At 48.5% G+C, this 12,980-nt stretch overlaps 1 protein-coding gene across 2 annotated transcripts in view; it reads right to left on the bottom strand.

The window, feature by feature from the left end:
- The window catches only part of ST8SIA5 (ST8 alpha-N-acetyl-neuraminide alpha-2,8-sialyltransferase 5), a 56,872-nt gene that overhangs the window by 28,345 nt on the left and 15,547 nt on the right, over positions 1-12,980 (bottom strand). The window contains exon 2 of one of the 2 annotated variants that reach the window (XM_088152783.1): positions 7,766-7,873. The exons of the other annotated variant lie outside the window; for it this stretch is intronic. Within the exon in view, the coding sequence (XP_088008909.1) occupies positions 7,766-7,873 (108 nt within the window). The remainder of the gene's footprint in view (positions 1-7,765; positions 7,874-12,980) is intronic. 2 annotated transcript variants of the gene reach the window in all.

Genomic DNA, 12,980 nt, shown 5'->3' with positions numbered 1-12,980 from the left:
GCCAGCCTGCTGGCGGGGATGACGGAGTCCACGATCTCCTCCCGTAGGCTGGCGTGTTGGGGCATGCGAGACAGTCCATCCGCTAAGAAGTTGCGCTTCCCGGGGATGTGTTTCAGTGTGAACCTGAACCTCCCGAAGTATTGGGACCACCGTGCCTGTTTGGGGGATAGCTTACGCGGGGTCTTCAGGGCCTCGAGGTTCTTATGGTCCGTCCACACCTCGAACGGTTCAGTTGCCCCCTCCAGTAGATGCCTCCACGTGGCCAGCGCCCACTTGACCGCGTACGCCTCTTTCTCCCACACCATCCACCTCCTCTCCGTCTCGGTGAATTTGCGGGAGGCGTAGGCGCACGGGTGGATGGCCCCCTCCGGGCTGGGTTGGAGCAGGACTGCTCCCGTTGCCACGTCTGATGCATCCACTTGGATTATAAACCGCCGGTCTGGGTCGGGATGGCGCAGGATCGGCTCCGCGGTGAACCACTGTTTTAGTTCCTCAAACGCCCCCTGGCATTCTGCAGTCCACGCGAGTGCCATGCTGGGCTTGGGGGGTTTCCCAGTGCCCTTGGTTTTTAGCAGGTCGGTTAGGGGAAGGGCGATTTGGGCGAAGTTCGGGATGAACTGACGATAGAAGTTCGCAAACCCTAGGAAGCTTTGGAGTTGCCTCCGGGTTCGCGGCGCTTCCCAGCCCAGGACATCCCTTACTTTCGCCGGGTCCATCTCAATTCCCCGGCTGGATATTCGGTAGCCGAGGTAGTCTAGTTGCTCTCGATGAAACTCGCATTTCGAGAGCTTTGCGTACAGCTGTGCCTTCAGCAGTCTCTGGAGCACCGTGCGCACCAGGCTCACGTGCTCCGCCAGGGTCTCGGTGTAGATGAGGATGTCGTCCAGGTAGACCAGGACGCCCCGGTAGAGTAGGTCGTGCAGCACCTCATTTATTAGCTGCATAAATACCCCCGGGGCCCCTTTTAATCCGAACGGCATCACGGAAAACTGGTAGCTTCCGAGCGGGGTGTTGAACGCCGTCTTCCACTCATCTTTTGCGCGGATCCTAACTCTGAAGTAGGCTTCGCGCAAGTCCAGTTTTGTGAACACCCTCCCCTTCGACAGATGCGACATCAAGTCCTTCATCAGGGGGAGGGGGTATTTGTACTCCGTGCTGATTGCGTTCAGCCCCCGGTAGTCTACGCACATACGGAGCGAGCCGTCCTTCTTCTCCCGGAATAACACCGGGGCCGCTAATGGTGACTTCGCGGGTTGGATGAATCCCCGCGCTAGGTTCTTGTCTATGAACTCGCGCAGGGCCCCCATCTCCCTCCTCGACAGGGAGTACATTTTCGGCTTAGGCAGGGTCGCTCCTGGCTCTAGCTCGATGGCGCAATCACTGGGCCGGTGTGGTGGGAGTTGGTCGGACTCCTTCCCCCCGAACGCTGCCGCCAGGTCTCGATACTGCCTCGGGATTCCGCCGCCCGTCGGGGGTTCCCCGGGTCCGGCTCCTCGCTTTGCGGTCGCCTCGCCAGTCGCCGCTGCCTCCCCTCGCCTCGGGATCGTGGCGGGTCTCCGGGGTCCCGGCGCTGCTGCTGCTGCTGTTGCTGCCCGGGTCTCGGGCCCCATCTGCTCTCGCCCCGTCTCCCGGTGTCCCGGACCCTCCGCTTGTCCGCCGGTGGTTGCGGCTGCCTCCGTCTCCACGGCTCGGTCCCCTCTGCTCTCGCCCCTCGCCGGTCTGTCGACCCCAAACCACACTGCCTCCGCCGTCCAGTCGACTCGTGGGTTCCGCCGCCGCAGCCACGCCAAGCCGAGTACCACCGCGTAGTCGGCCACCGGGACCACCACGAACCTCAGTTCTTCCCGGTGACTCCCGATCGTCATCTGGACCGGCTCGGTGTAATACTGAGCTGGCCCCCCCCCTGCCAGCGTGCCATCTAACTGGCTGAATGAAATGGGCTCCCGGAGGCGCCTCAGCTGTAGCCCGAGCCCCGAGACCACCGCTGGGTGCATCAAGCAGTGGGTGCAGCCCGAGTCCAGTAGCGCCCGTAGCTGCGCCTCCCCTCCGGATCTCACCCCCCGGACGTGTATCCTCACCCGGAACGGTGGGCAGTCCTCGTCTCCTATTGGGTCCGCGCGCCTCGACTCCCCTGCTCGCACTGGGACGCCGTTCAGTGCGAGCGCGCCTCGTTTCCCGCCGGCTCCGAGTCCTCTCCGGAGGATGCTGTCTCCGGGGTCGACCACCCCCCGCGTCCTTTCTCGGTCACCGCCGCCACTGCCCCCTTCCGCGGTCGGTCACCGGTCCTTTTCCCGTTCGCACGCGGGGTTTTGACTTCGGGCCGTGGTGGGGCGCCTTCCCGCTCCGTCGGGCACTGTGCCGCTCGGTGGCCTCTGCCTCCGCATCGGAAGCACAGATTCGGGGCTCTGGTCGCCTCTCGCCTTCCGGTGGACTGCCGTCGACCGCTCCGTCTCTCCTCGGGGGTCCTCTCCCTCGGTCGGCCCCTCGTCTGGTCCCGTCGTCTTGTGCTCTGTTGGATCTGACGCCACGCCGATTCCGCCGTTCCGGCCCGCCAGATCCAATCCTTCACTGTGGACGGGTCGTCCCGCCCCAGTGCCCGTTCCAGGATCTCTGGGTTGAGTCCCCTCTTAAAATACTTCACCTTCAGGGACTCCGGCCAGTCCGCGAGCTTCTCGGCCAACCTCCGGAACTCCAGGGCATATTCCGATACCGATTTGCCCCGCTGTCTGAACTGTAGGATGTCGTCCTCCGCCCGCTTGGCGCTCAATGTGTCCTCGAATCTGTCCCGGAGCGCCTGCATGAAGTCCGGGAAACTCCGTAGTTCCGCCGCGTTGGCATCGTACAGCCCGATCACCCAGCTGGCTGCTTGGCCATCTAGCAGCTCGGCCACGTAGGATACCCTGTCCTCGTCTCTAGCGAATAGGTGACCACCCCTCTGCATGAACCCCCTGACGTGCGTCAGAAAGTGCGGCAGCTGTTCGGGGTCCCCTGAGAACTTCCCAGTGATACCTCGAAGTCTCAGGGCGTCTGCCGCCCGTTGGTCCTCCGACCGGGGCGCCGTGGGTGGTGCCGGCGGGGGTGTCGGACCGCCCCCCTGTCGCTCGCCTCCTCGTTCACCGCCGGTGGCCCCACTCTCTGTAGTAGGGTCTGGAGCATCGCCTCCACGGCGTCTAGGCGTCGCTCGACTCTCTCCTCTAGTCGGGCGAATTCCTCGCTCCACTCACGGTTCCGGAACCCCGAACCCCGGGTCATCGTAACGCCTGAATCGTCTGGTCCTTGGTTCACGCCCATCGACCACCGCTCGGATGGAGTGCGCCCGGCCCTGGCCGCTGCCCCGTCGCTCCCGGGCGGCTCCGACCGCCCTTCCGCGAGCCTGGATCCCTCGCGCTCCAGCTGACCCACGGATTCCTCGTCGCTGGTCATGCCTGTATTGAGAAAGAAAACGCTCCTCGGTGGTACCGGGTAGCGCTGACGGTGAGTCCTGGCTTTATGTGAGATTTGCCCCGTTCGACAGAGAAACTCTCGTGACACGTGTGGTTCACAAAGAAGGTTTACTCATGCGTAACGTAGTAGTCACAAGCAAAGCCAGGACTGGCTTGGTACATTTGCATCACTTGTTATATTCCCCCCTTCCCGCGCTTTTTTCCCGCCCCGCGTCACGTTGCAGCTGCGGATTATTGGCCCCCAATAATCCCCCTTGATTGTTCATGATGGCAGGATCGGTCAGGGTCCATTGTCCTTGATTGCCAGTCCCCCTCTGGCTGGGTTGGTTCCTCCCCGTTACGTGCAAGCCCGTGGGTTCTGTGCTGCGTTGCGATCTTGTTTCGCTGCCCTGCGGCCCCGTTCCTTGCTTGCTCGCGCCGTTATCAGCTCATAGTTAAAAGCTTCCGCTGCGGTTTTCCTGTTTAGCTGGCCGCAGGTGGCTCGTTAATTAGCGGCGCTTTCGGTTCCTCTTTTCCCCGCTAGCTACCGCCGGTGGGTTCCGCGTGGTCTGGCTGCGAGCTTCCCTGCAACCCCGTGCTTCCCTGAAGCCTCGTGCTGACCGAACCTGACATACATAACGTTTCTCTCCATTTTTAAACTCATTTAAATCAGAGTCCACTCATGCGTACAAGCATAAAATGGGATTTCCTTTCACTGACCTGAAGCTAAAGATATTTACTTGTGAAAAACATCATTTTGCTGCAGACCTTTTCAGAGAAAGGAAGAATAAAATGAGTGTTTGTAATCACAAATGTGCCAACTTTTTCCCCTGACTATACATTATTTTAAGGAGAAAGGTTGGTTCCAGTGGGTCTGGAATACCCTGATGCTGAAATCTGACCTCTTTGCTGCTACTCATAATTTGCTATTTCTGGTCTGTCCTTTATCTCATCTCCCTCTCTGCCCCATAGACCCCAGTCTTGATGGCACCCATAAACTTGTGTTACAGTCTGACCCTGATTCTTATCTCCTTAGTCTTGAATCAACTGCAGGAGCTACAAGTCTATTTCTGGGAATATGAACCCTCTGTGTTCCCCAACTTTCAAACCTGAGGCAGGAGGTGATCAGGAGCAAGGTCTTTTCAGTGGTAGCAACAAATGCAGAATAGCCTCCTCACCATCCCATGCCACAGCAACATTGCAACAACCTTTTTGCTGTGCTGACCTGCTGATCTCAAAAAAACTAAGCAGGGTCACACCTGGTTAGGATTTGGGTGGGAGATCATCAGGAAACCCTAAGGCTGAAGGCTAGACTTGGAAACAAAAACAAAAAAAAATGCAGAAGGCAGAAATGGCAAACTATTTCCATGTTGCTTTCTAGAAAACAACATGTCCATAAACTTTACCTTAAAGGTTTTTCCTTGGGCCTCTTATAAAAGATAGCATAGTTTTGTTAATATAATTAACATCCCCATTTTCAGTATACCCTTATGTTTACAAGATCATTCACACAGTGGCAAGGACAAATAAAGGGACAATTCTGTTTAAGATATGGTAATAAAAGAAATCATACTACTCTATTGGATTAAAACAGACCCTGCAAATGTCCATCCAACTAATACAAGTAGTCCTCGTTTAGCGACCACCCTTGGTACTGGCAACTTGGCTGTTAAGTGAAGTGGTCGCTAAGTGAAACTGTGACTGGGCTTACAATCTGACTTCATCTTTCCTTTGCTTTACAGACCTACGAAGGTCATAAAGGCGACGATTGGTTGTAAACTTACTTTTTCATCAACGTTGTAACTGCAGTCACTGTCCAAGGCAGTCGCAAAAGGAGGACTACCTGTAAATAATAAAATCCAAGCTGCCAAAAATCAATTGCCATTTTGATTTGGAGCTTTGCTTTGTTGGTTCGCCTTTAGGTGACTTGCTGATGGCCTCATTAATACTGTTTTTGCTGCCTTCTGTTGTTTTTTCACTGCCGCCAGCCACTCTGAGAGCCTTGGACTCAAGAGGGGCTACAGTAACTAAATATTTTCCCTGCCTGCCCTTCCAAAGCGGGATGCAGTACACTGACATGCTATGCGTTGCAAAAACAGGTGAAATTCTCCCCCGCTGTAGCAAAATCATCTTCCAAAATATTTTGCCCTGGATCACTTCAATAGCTGGAGCAACCTTCCTAGAGCTGGTTTGACACATAGAGTGATTGCAACTCCAAAAATTCCTAGCCCTCTGCTGATGTTACACCTGGATTGGCACTTCCTGAAAAATCAGGGGCGGGAGAGAAGGACGCCCCCAGCACATCCTTTCCAAGCAATTACAAAATCAGCTGTAATTTCCTCTTCTAAACGTTAGCACCAAACTGTGATTTTCTGCATGGTGGAAAAGGAAATTATTAAGCACAATTAACCCTGCCCGTCTTGGAGGAAATGCAATTCCTGACATCTTGCCCTCTACCCCAAAGGTTGCATACCCTCATTATATGGGGAAATGCAGGCATTTTCTCCACAAAGGGAGACAATTTTTCTAAAATGGAGGAAAATGGGATATAAACGGGAAAGCAATGCAAGAGACAAGGAAGGGACCTAGAAGCCAGCACTGAGCATGAACTAGCAAAGAATGGAAGTTCTATGAATTTATTTTATTTCCTTATTTGACCCAGACGCTTCTCCCTACCACTTGGTTTCTAAGGGAGACCAAAAATGGAAGAGGTTGTGCACATTTTTGAAGCATCAAACACATCAGCTGCATAGTTCAGGCCACAGGTCAGTGATGAGAACTTCCAAATCTGAGTTGCAAAAATCTGGAATCTCCCTAGATCAGTGTTTCTCAACCTTGGCAACTTTAAGACTTGTGGACCAAAGCTGGCTGGGGAATTCTGGGAGTTGAAGTCCACTCATCTTAAAGTGGACTTTAATAATTAATAATACTGAGTAATACTGAGATAGTCTACAGGGCTGATGTAAAATTATGCAGAGAATTTATGCAAAGAGCTTATGAGCGCATGAAATGTACCTGTAAAGTAGAAAAAAACAACAAGTGGATCCACCAAATGAACTCATAAAGTATTCCTGGCTACAAAAAGGCCAAAGTCAAGATGCAGTTTTTAAAAATAGTTCAGTATTTCTTGAAAGATTCTATGCCTTTCAGCTTTTCTTCTGGGGTTATTTTTATCAATATTTTAATGCTGGACCCTAAAAGCATAGCAAAGTTCATTTCACAATGGCTTTTGGTGCATTGTTAAAATGATCAGCAGACATACTCGACGTAACACGATCCTACTTCATTCTAGCTGGGTCCACGCAACCTGCTTATCAGGTTCCAAACCTAGCAGATGCATTCACATCGCAAGTTCAGCTTGGCTAGCTTTCCCCTTGTTTCGTTTTTGTAACTTAGCACGTTGCCCAAACTAAAACATCCCTTTGTTTATGGTCCGGTATACTCTGTAAACGCAGAACGTGAGTTCAAGTAGCAACTTGGTCAGTCCTGTTGTGTGAATGCCACCACTGGTTCAGATGTCTGGGCTAATACTGTACAATTTATTCCAATGGTGGGCAATTTGGAACCCTCCAGATATTTGGGGGTTCAAATCCCATTGTCCCCACATAGCCCAACCACGGCAAACAATTCTGAAAGGTTGCTTACATACCCTTACGCTTCTGGGACTATTCTATAATCATGACAGGGTTGGCAACTACACAACTAGATTCAAAATACACAAGGGCACATATTTGGCTTCCTTATTTTTAACATCCTTTTATTCTCTGTTTTTTATATTTTTGACTGTTTTTAGCTTTGTTGTATGCCACCCAGAGTCACCTGTGATGAGATGGGCAGCTACATAAATTGGCTTAATAAATTAACAAATAAAATATGCCAGACAACAAGAAGGAAGCACTGCCCTCGCTCAGAGTTGGCTTTGAGTCATATCATCCCTCTGAAGCAATCCGAGCAAAGGTTGTGCTCTCTGTTTTCATTTTGGAGCCTTGAGCGTGAAAAAAAAAATTATCCACCAACACCAAAGACCTTAATCTCTAGCACCCTATCCCCCCCCACACACACACACTTTGGCAGCCCAAGGGGTTTGGGGTATCACAGCAGAGGTGCAGTAGCAATTTTGGCTTAGTCCTACTTTGTGGCAGAGTTTGACCATGTACAAAAGCAGGGCAATTATTCCAGTTCCTTCAGCTCTGGAGGAAATTTTAAGGATCAAGTGTGGGTTTCTCTTGTCTTCATTAACATCGGCATGGAAAGAATGAGTGATGGTGCCTCCCCAGATCATATCAAAGGTCTGTTCCAGGACCAGAGCCACCCTTCCAGTGCTGTGCCCCCGATCTCTGTACCTGCTGCCTGTGCCACCTCCACTTCTCAGAGCTCCGCCATCCATGAAATTGGAGCTGTTGGTCCAGTTGGCCAGTTCCTCATCACTCTGCCATCTAAACTGCAGCTCACTAGCAAAGAAACAAGGCAGTTGGTATCTCGCATCATCATTTGTCGTCTCAGTCCTTCTCAGCATCAGCTAGATCGTGAACAGAAAATATTTCCCAAGACAGATGAAAAATAAATCCTGCATGGATGGCTGGTGAACTTCAGTCAACCATTTTCAATCAATACCGATCCTGGGAATAGGTAATGGCAGATCTTTTCCCATTTCTAGGGCACTGGAAAGGACCAGGTAGCACATTCTTAAGAGGGGAGCAAAGGCTACAGTCCCTTGAGCAGGTTTCCAAGCCGTACTTTGATCTAACCTCTGCCCTCCAGATATGGATTGGGATTGAACTGGTGGGCTGGGATAAGGAGACCCAGGTTCACATCCATCCTCATCTCAAGAGGAGGTTTTCAGCTGGCCAGTCGCACCCTCTCAGGCCAGCCTATCTCATTTGATGGTTGGTATCAGGAGGAAATGGGAGGAAACAGGCACTAAGGACATTGCCTTCAGCTCTTAAGGAACAGGTGGGATGGAAAGGCAATAAATAAATAAATAAATAAATGTGTTTGACTACAAATGATGTTGGCCCAATCCACCAAGGGAGGGGGAAAAAAAAGCAGTGGGGCACAAGCTGGAGCTAGGAATCAATGTTCAGGGCACAGCAGTCCAGAGTGGCTCCAAAGAGCATCCAGAAGAGCAAATCCCCAAAATTTATGTTTTTTGGGGGGGCAAGTTGTGGATATTCTCATAAAGTAGCTGCAGGCGGGGGCTTGTCTATTTATAAATTGGGAGACATATCCTGTTACAAAGCATGAATTTACAGAAGGCTGTCTCACCCCTTAGTCAATCAATGCCTCTTACCGCACAGTCCCAACCAGGATTCCTTGCTTTGTCCTTTTTAAGAGGTCATTTTCACTCAGAGTGCTGGGTGGCAACTGCCCATTTCAAAAAAAGCTCACGGGGCCCACTTCAGTCCAAGATTAATTCTTGGAAATAAAGATCAGGCTGGGAGCCAAAACTGCTTTGCAGCAGACCAGCTTCAAATCCTTCTTTCATTATAAGAATCTTGTTCTAATGGGAAAACATTGACCGCAGGTGCCAAAAGAGATAGCCACAGCTCAATGACACTCACGTAAACCAGCTAGCAATCTCACCTGAGTCAGTTGGGCTGCAGCTAGCCAATCAGAGCACAGTTCCTTCTTAATTTTGAAAAACAACTTCTTAGAGATGCTCATTTTATGACAACCTTGAAGGATGTGACCTTGTTTTCTTAGACCCAAATGATGCTTATTACCAACTGGACATCAGGGCAGCGGAAGCCAACACCATTTGTTCTTGTCATTGCAACAGTGCTGAAAAATTGTATCTGCGCCCACTAGTTCTCCCAGCAATTTTCCTTGCTATCACTGCCAACTCTTTTCCCCTAGCAGTTGTGCATGAAACAAGGAATATGTTTGGTTTCCCGCTCAGAACGAACAGCCCACTTGAAACTTTCTGTCCAAACAGTTGAGTTGGTATGTTCTGGCTCAAATGTTTTGTTTTGCTCCAAAAACAAAACTTACAGGAGATGCAAGTTCACAGCTGTCCATCTTAAGTTGGTGCAACCTGTATATGCAGCCTACTTCGAGACCAACATTTTCAATGACTGGAGCATTCTAAATGTCATCACTCAAAACAAGTTTTGTTTCTTACGAAAGGCTGTTTTGAGCCTGCAATGTTTCACGTGACCCTACATAGACCCTGCAGTTGTAAATCATGGAATGATGATGGAGTAGAAATACAGCCATCTAACAAAGCTACTGCGAAGAGAGGACTCTGGAAAAGACCCTGATGCTGGGAAAGATGGAAGGCAAAAGGAGAAGGGGATGGCAGAGGATGAGATGGTTAGATAGCATCACCAAAGCAATGAACGTGAAATTGAGCAAACTCCGGGAGGCAGTGAAGGACAGGAAGGCCTGGCACGATATGATTCATGGGGTCACAAAGAGCTGAACACAACTTAACGACTGAACAACAACAACAAAAAACAAAGCTACATGACTGTAAATGGGCACATCATTCACCTAGTATCCATCCTTAAATATTTTTTGCTCAAAAAAGGAGTTCAATAATGTACACAGCAAGGAAAAATTGCATATAATAATGCACACACATTAGAGGAATGATGAATAAAGATGTGCGTGCTAGGGATAGTAACAGGAAAAGTAAATGAAATTTTCCTTGTCATTTTAAAGAAATTCTGCAGAACATCAGAACAATCTAATGATCAAATTCATATGATCCTAACATGATCTAATTTGATACAGACCGAGCAGTTAGCTATTATTCCCATCACCTACCAAACCAAATTGCGTGTAGGAAGTTGAAGTCAGTTGCAGAATACCAGGTTGATTACAGTATTTTCTAGAAACTAATTAATAGGAAAAATAAATGGGGAAAAAGAGAAGACAGGGTAAAAAAATAGCAGCTGGAGACAGACAGAAGTTCTTAAAATGGTCAGAAATGATTGGAATAAAATTGCATGATATCTAGGTACTGTATCTTGCATCTGTATCAGTCTTGCTTCTGGTTAAAGAGACTTGAAATATTCACTCTCATATTGCTATCTTCATATTATATTTAATAAACATTTGAAACATTTCCAGTGAACATTGAGGGAAAAGTGTGAATGGAACTGTACCTATATGGACAGTGCCTGAACTCGTAGCGTTGTATCGTCATAAAGTTGAATCATGGACCACACCCATAGTCTTTGACCAGTCGGATAAGAACTCAACTGGGAAAATTCATTACTTGCTGAATTCTGCCAGCTGAACCAACAGGCTAAAAAGGGGTCAGCTGCCTCATTGAGAGACCACAGAGATTGTCCACCTAGACAGATGGACATCTGAGGATCCTTCCTCATTTGAACCCAATAATTCATAAACCGCCCTGGCCACCTTTTGTTTCTTCCATGTCTTTGCCTTCAGCCCTTCCCAACCAATACCTAAGGTGGTTTAAAATTGTTCTTTGATTTTCTGATGTTAAAGCATTGTTTTGCCCTTTAAGCAAGTCAGAAGCTGCAGCAGTTTTGCTCTAGGTGCAATTTGACTTTCACTGATGACTCAATCCACATTGTGGTCAGATGTCCTCTAGGAGTGGGATCAGCCTGGCTCTTATTGGCCACTTCAGCTGGTGTGGATGCACTCCCTGCCCTCAGGCACTATCTTTCAAACCAGCCTCTTCTCCTGCACCCACCAGGTTTCCAAGCAGATTCCCAGCCCAGAGATCTGGATCAACAAAGGGAGCTGGGAAGCTGTCTGAGAAATGAGTGACTGCTCTCTTTGATTTTCATGGGCCAATTCTCACCATGACTGTCAGCTGTTGTTCAGTTGCTTCTGAATGTGGGTTTAGCATTCTCCTGGAATGCTGTTATTCCAAAAGAATGCTAAATCCATCTCCCCTTTGAAAATGTGTACAAAACTAAAGGAAAATTACAGAAGGTTAAACACGTCAGTCTAGCTATCAGTCAAAATGTATTCCTGTCTGGAACAGGGCAACTTTTTCTCATTCACCCTCACCCAACCATACAAAGATATTTTGGAGAGCAATAAAATATAATATTGTCCTCAGCATCAACAAATCCAAACTTCCATCTCTGACTCTCTCCATAACAGTCTTTCACACGTAGGTACCAAGACTAACTCTTTGTGTGTTCTATGAATGGCTGAATGGTAAGATGAGAGTTAAAATCCAGGAAAGCGTATTAGCAAAAGAAAAATGAGAATACTTTCTAGAACCAGATCTCCCTCTTGCAAACTAGCAGGGTTGAGTTCACATAACACCCTGAGTCAAAATCAAACAAACCACATAATGGCCTGGCGTAATGCTTAAAAACCATCTTAATCCTCTTAACAGCAAAACCAGGCTAAGCCCACAATCCCAGCATTAAAGGTTAACAGCATCCCAGCCACAACTAAATCCAAAAGTATAGCAAACAAAATATCATCTGGGTCCTCTCCTCTTGGGCTTCTTATAAAAATTCAGTTCAGATACAATCAGACACTGCCTAAAAACCATAACTGAAAACCTAATCCCTTGAGAGCAGCAATTCAGCTTTTGAACAGGAATAACAACTGCTAATGCTCATGATATTCTAAGCCACAGTTTGTTGAATAAACCACACCTGGGTTGGGTCATGCAACATACTGAAGCAGCCTTGAGCAAACTACATTTTAGTTTAGGTAATTATGTGAACCAACTATTGGGTGAAGGGTAGATTGTATTGATCCATTAAAGCAGTGTTTCTCAACCTTGGCCACTTTAAGATATGTGGACTTCAACTCCCAGAATTCCCCAGCCAGCATGGCTGGCTGGGGAATTCTGGGAGTTGAAGTCCACACATCTTAAAGTGGCCAAGGTTGAGAAATACTGCATTAAAGGTAGGAAAAGAAGAAAAAGAACCTGCAGCAACAGTGGGGTAAAATTTTCCAAGGATGAACTAAAGTATCAAGTAACAGTTTAAGCCTGCCATATCTTCCACAGTGCAGTTAATTCTGACTGGTTTATATACAAACCAAGGCTATTAAAAATCAGTCTGCCTTAAAGCGACATATCCAAACTCAGCTGTTTCTCACAACTTTTGTTAGGGACTGAAGCTCACAGGTAAAATGTATGATTTGCATGCAGGCTATGCCAGTTTCTCTCCTTGCCTTCTCTGGGCCAAAGGACCAGGTATGAAGAAACAGGAAAGGCAAGAGTGAATTCCTGAAGTGGCATTTCCAACCCTTGGAAAGCACCAAAGGGTGCTGAGGCTGATGCAGTATATATACAAAATACAGGGCAATGCTAAATGGAGCCATATTTGATGAGGCCTGAGGCAGCTTTTGGCATTCTTAAGTCAGCATTTCAGAGATCGGACCATCTGAAAATAGCTTTATTTCCTGGAAAAACTCAGCTCCTTCCCCTCTCCCCCAAATATTCCCAAGTAGTGCCCATCGCAGAGCATGCATTTTCTTCAGACAGGTCTTTAGGTTAAGAGATAATTTCATGATTCACAGGTAATATTGATCCAGGATTTTTAAACAAGCCAAAGTATCATGGTTTGTACACAATATAAGTCACAATAAAGCTCAAATCAAACTAGCCAC

Source organism: Python bivittatus, unplaced genomic scaffold (genome assembly GCF_059951505.1).
Source record: "Python bivittatus isolate LINGU-HERP-01145 unplaced genomic scaffold, Pbiv_v1 ctg000570_np1212, whole genome shotgun sequence".
NCBI lineage: Eukaryota > Metazoa > Chordata > Lepidosauria > Squamata > Pythonidae > Python > Python bivittatus.
The sequence above is the reverse complement of the archived record's forward strand: the minus strand, read 5'-3'. Positions and strand labels throughout refer to the sequence as shown.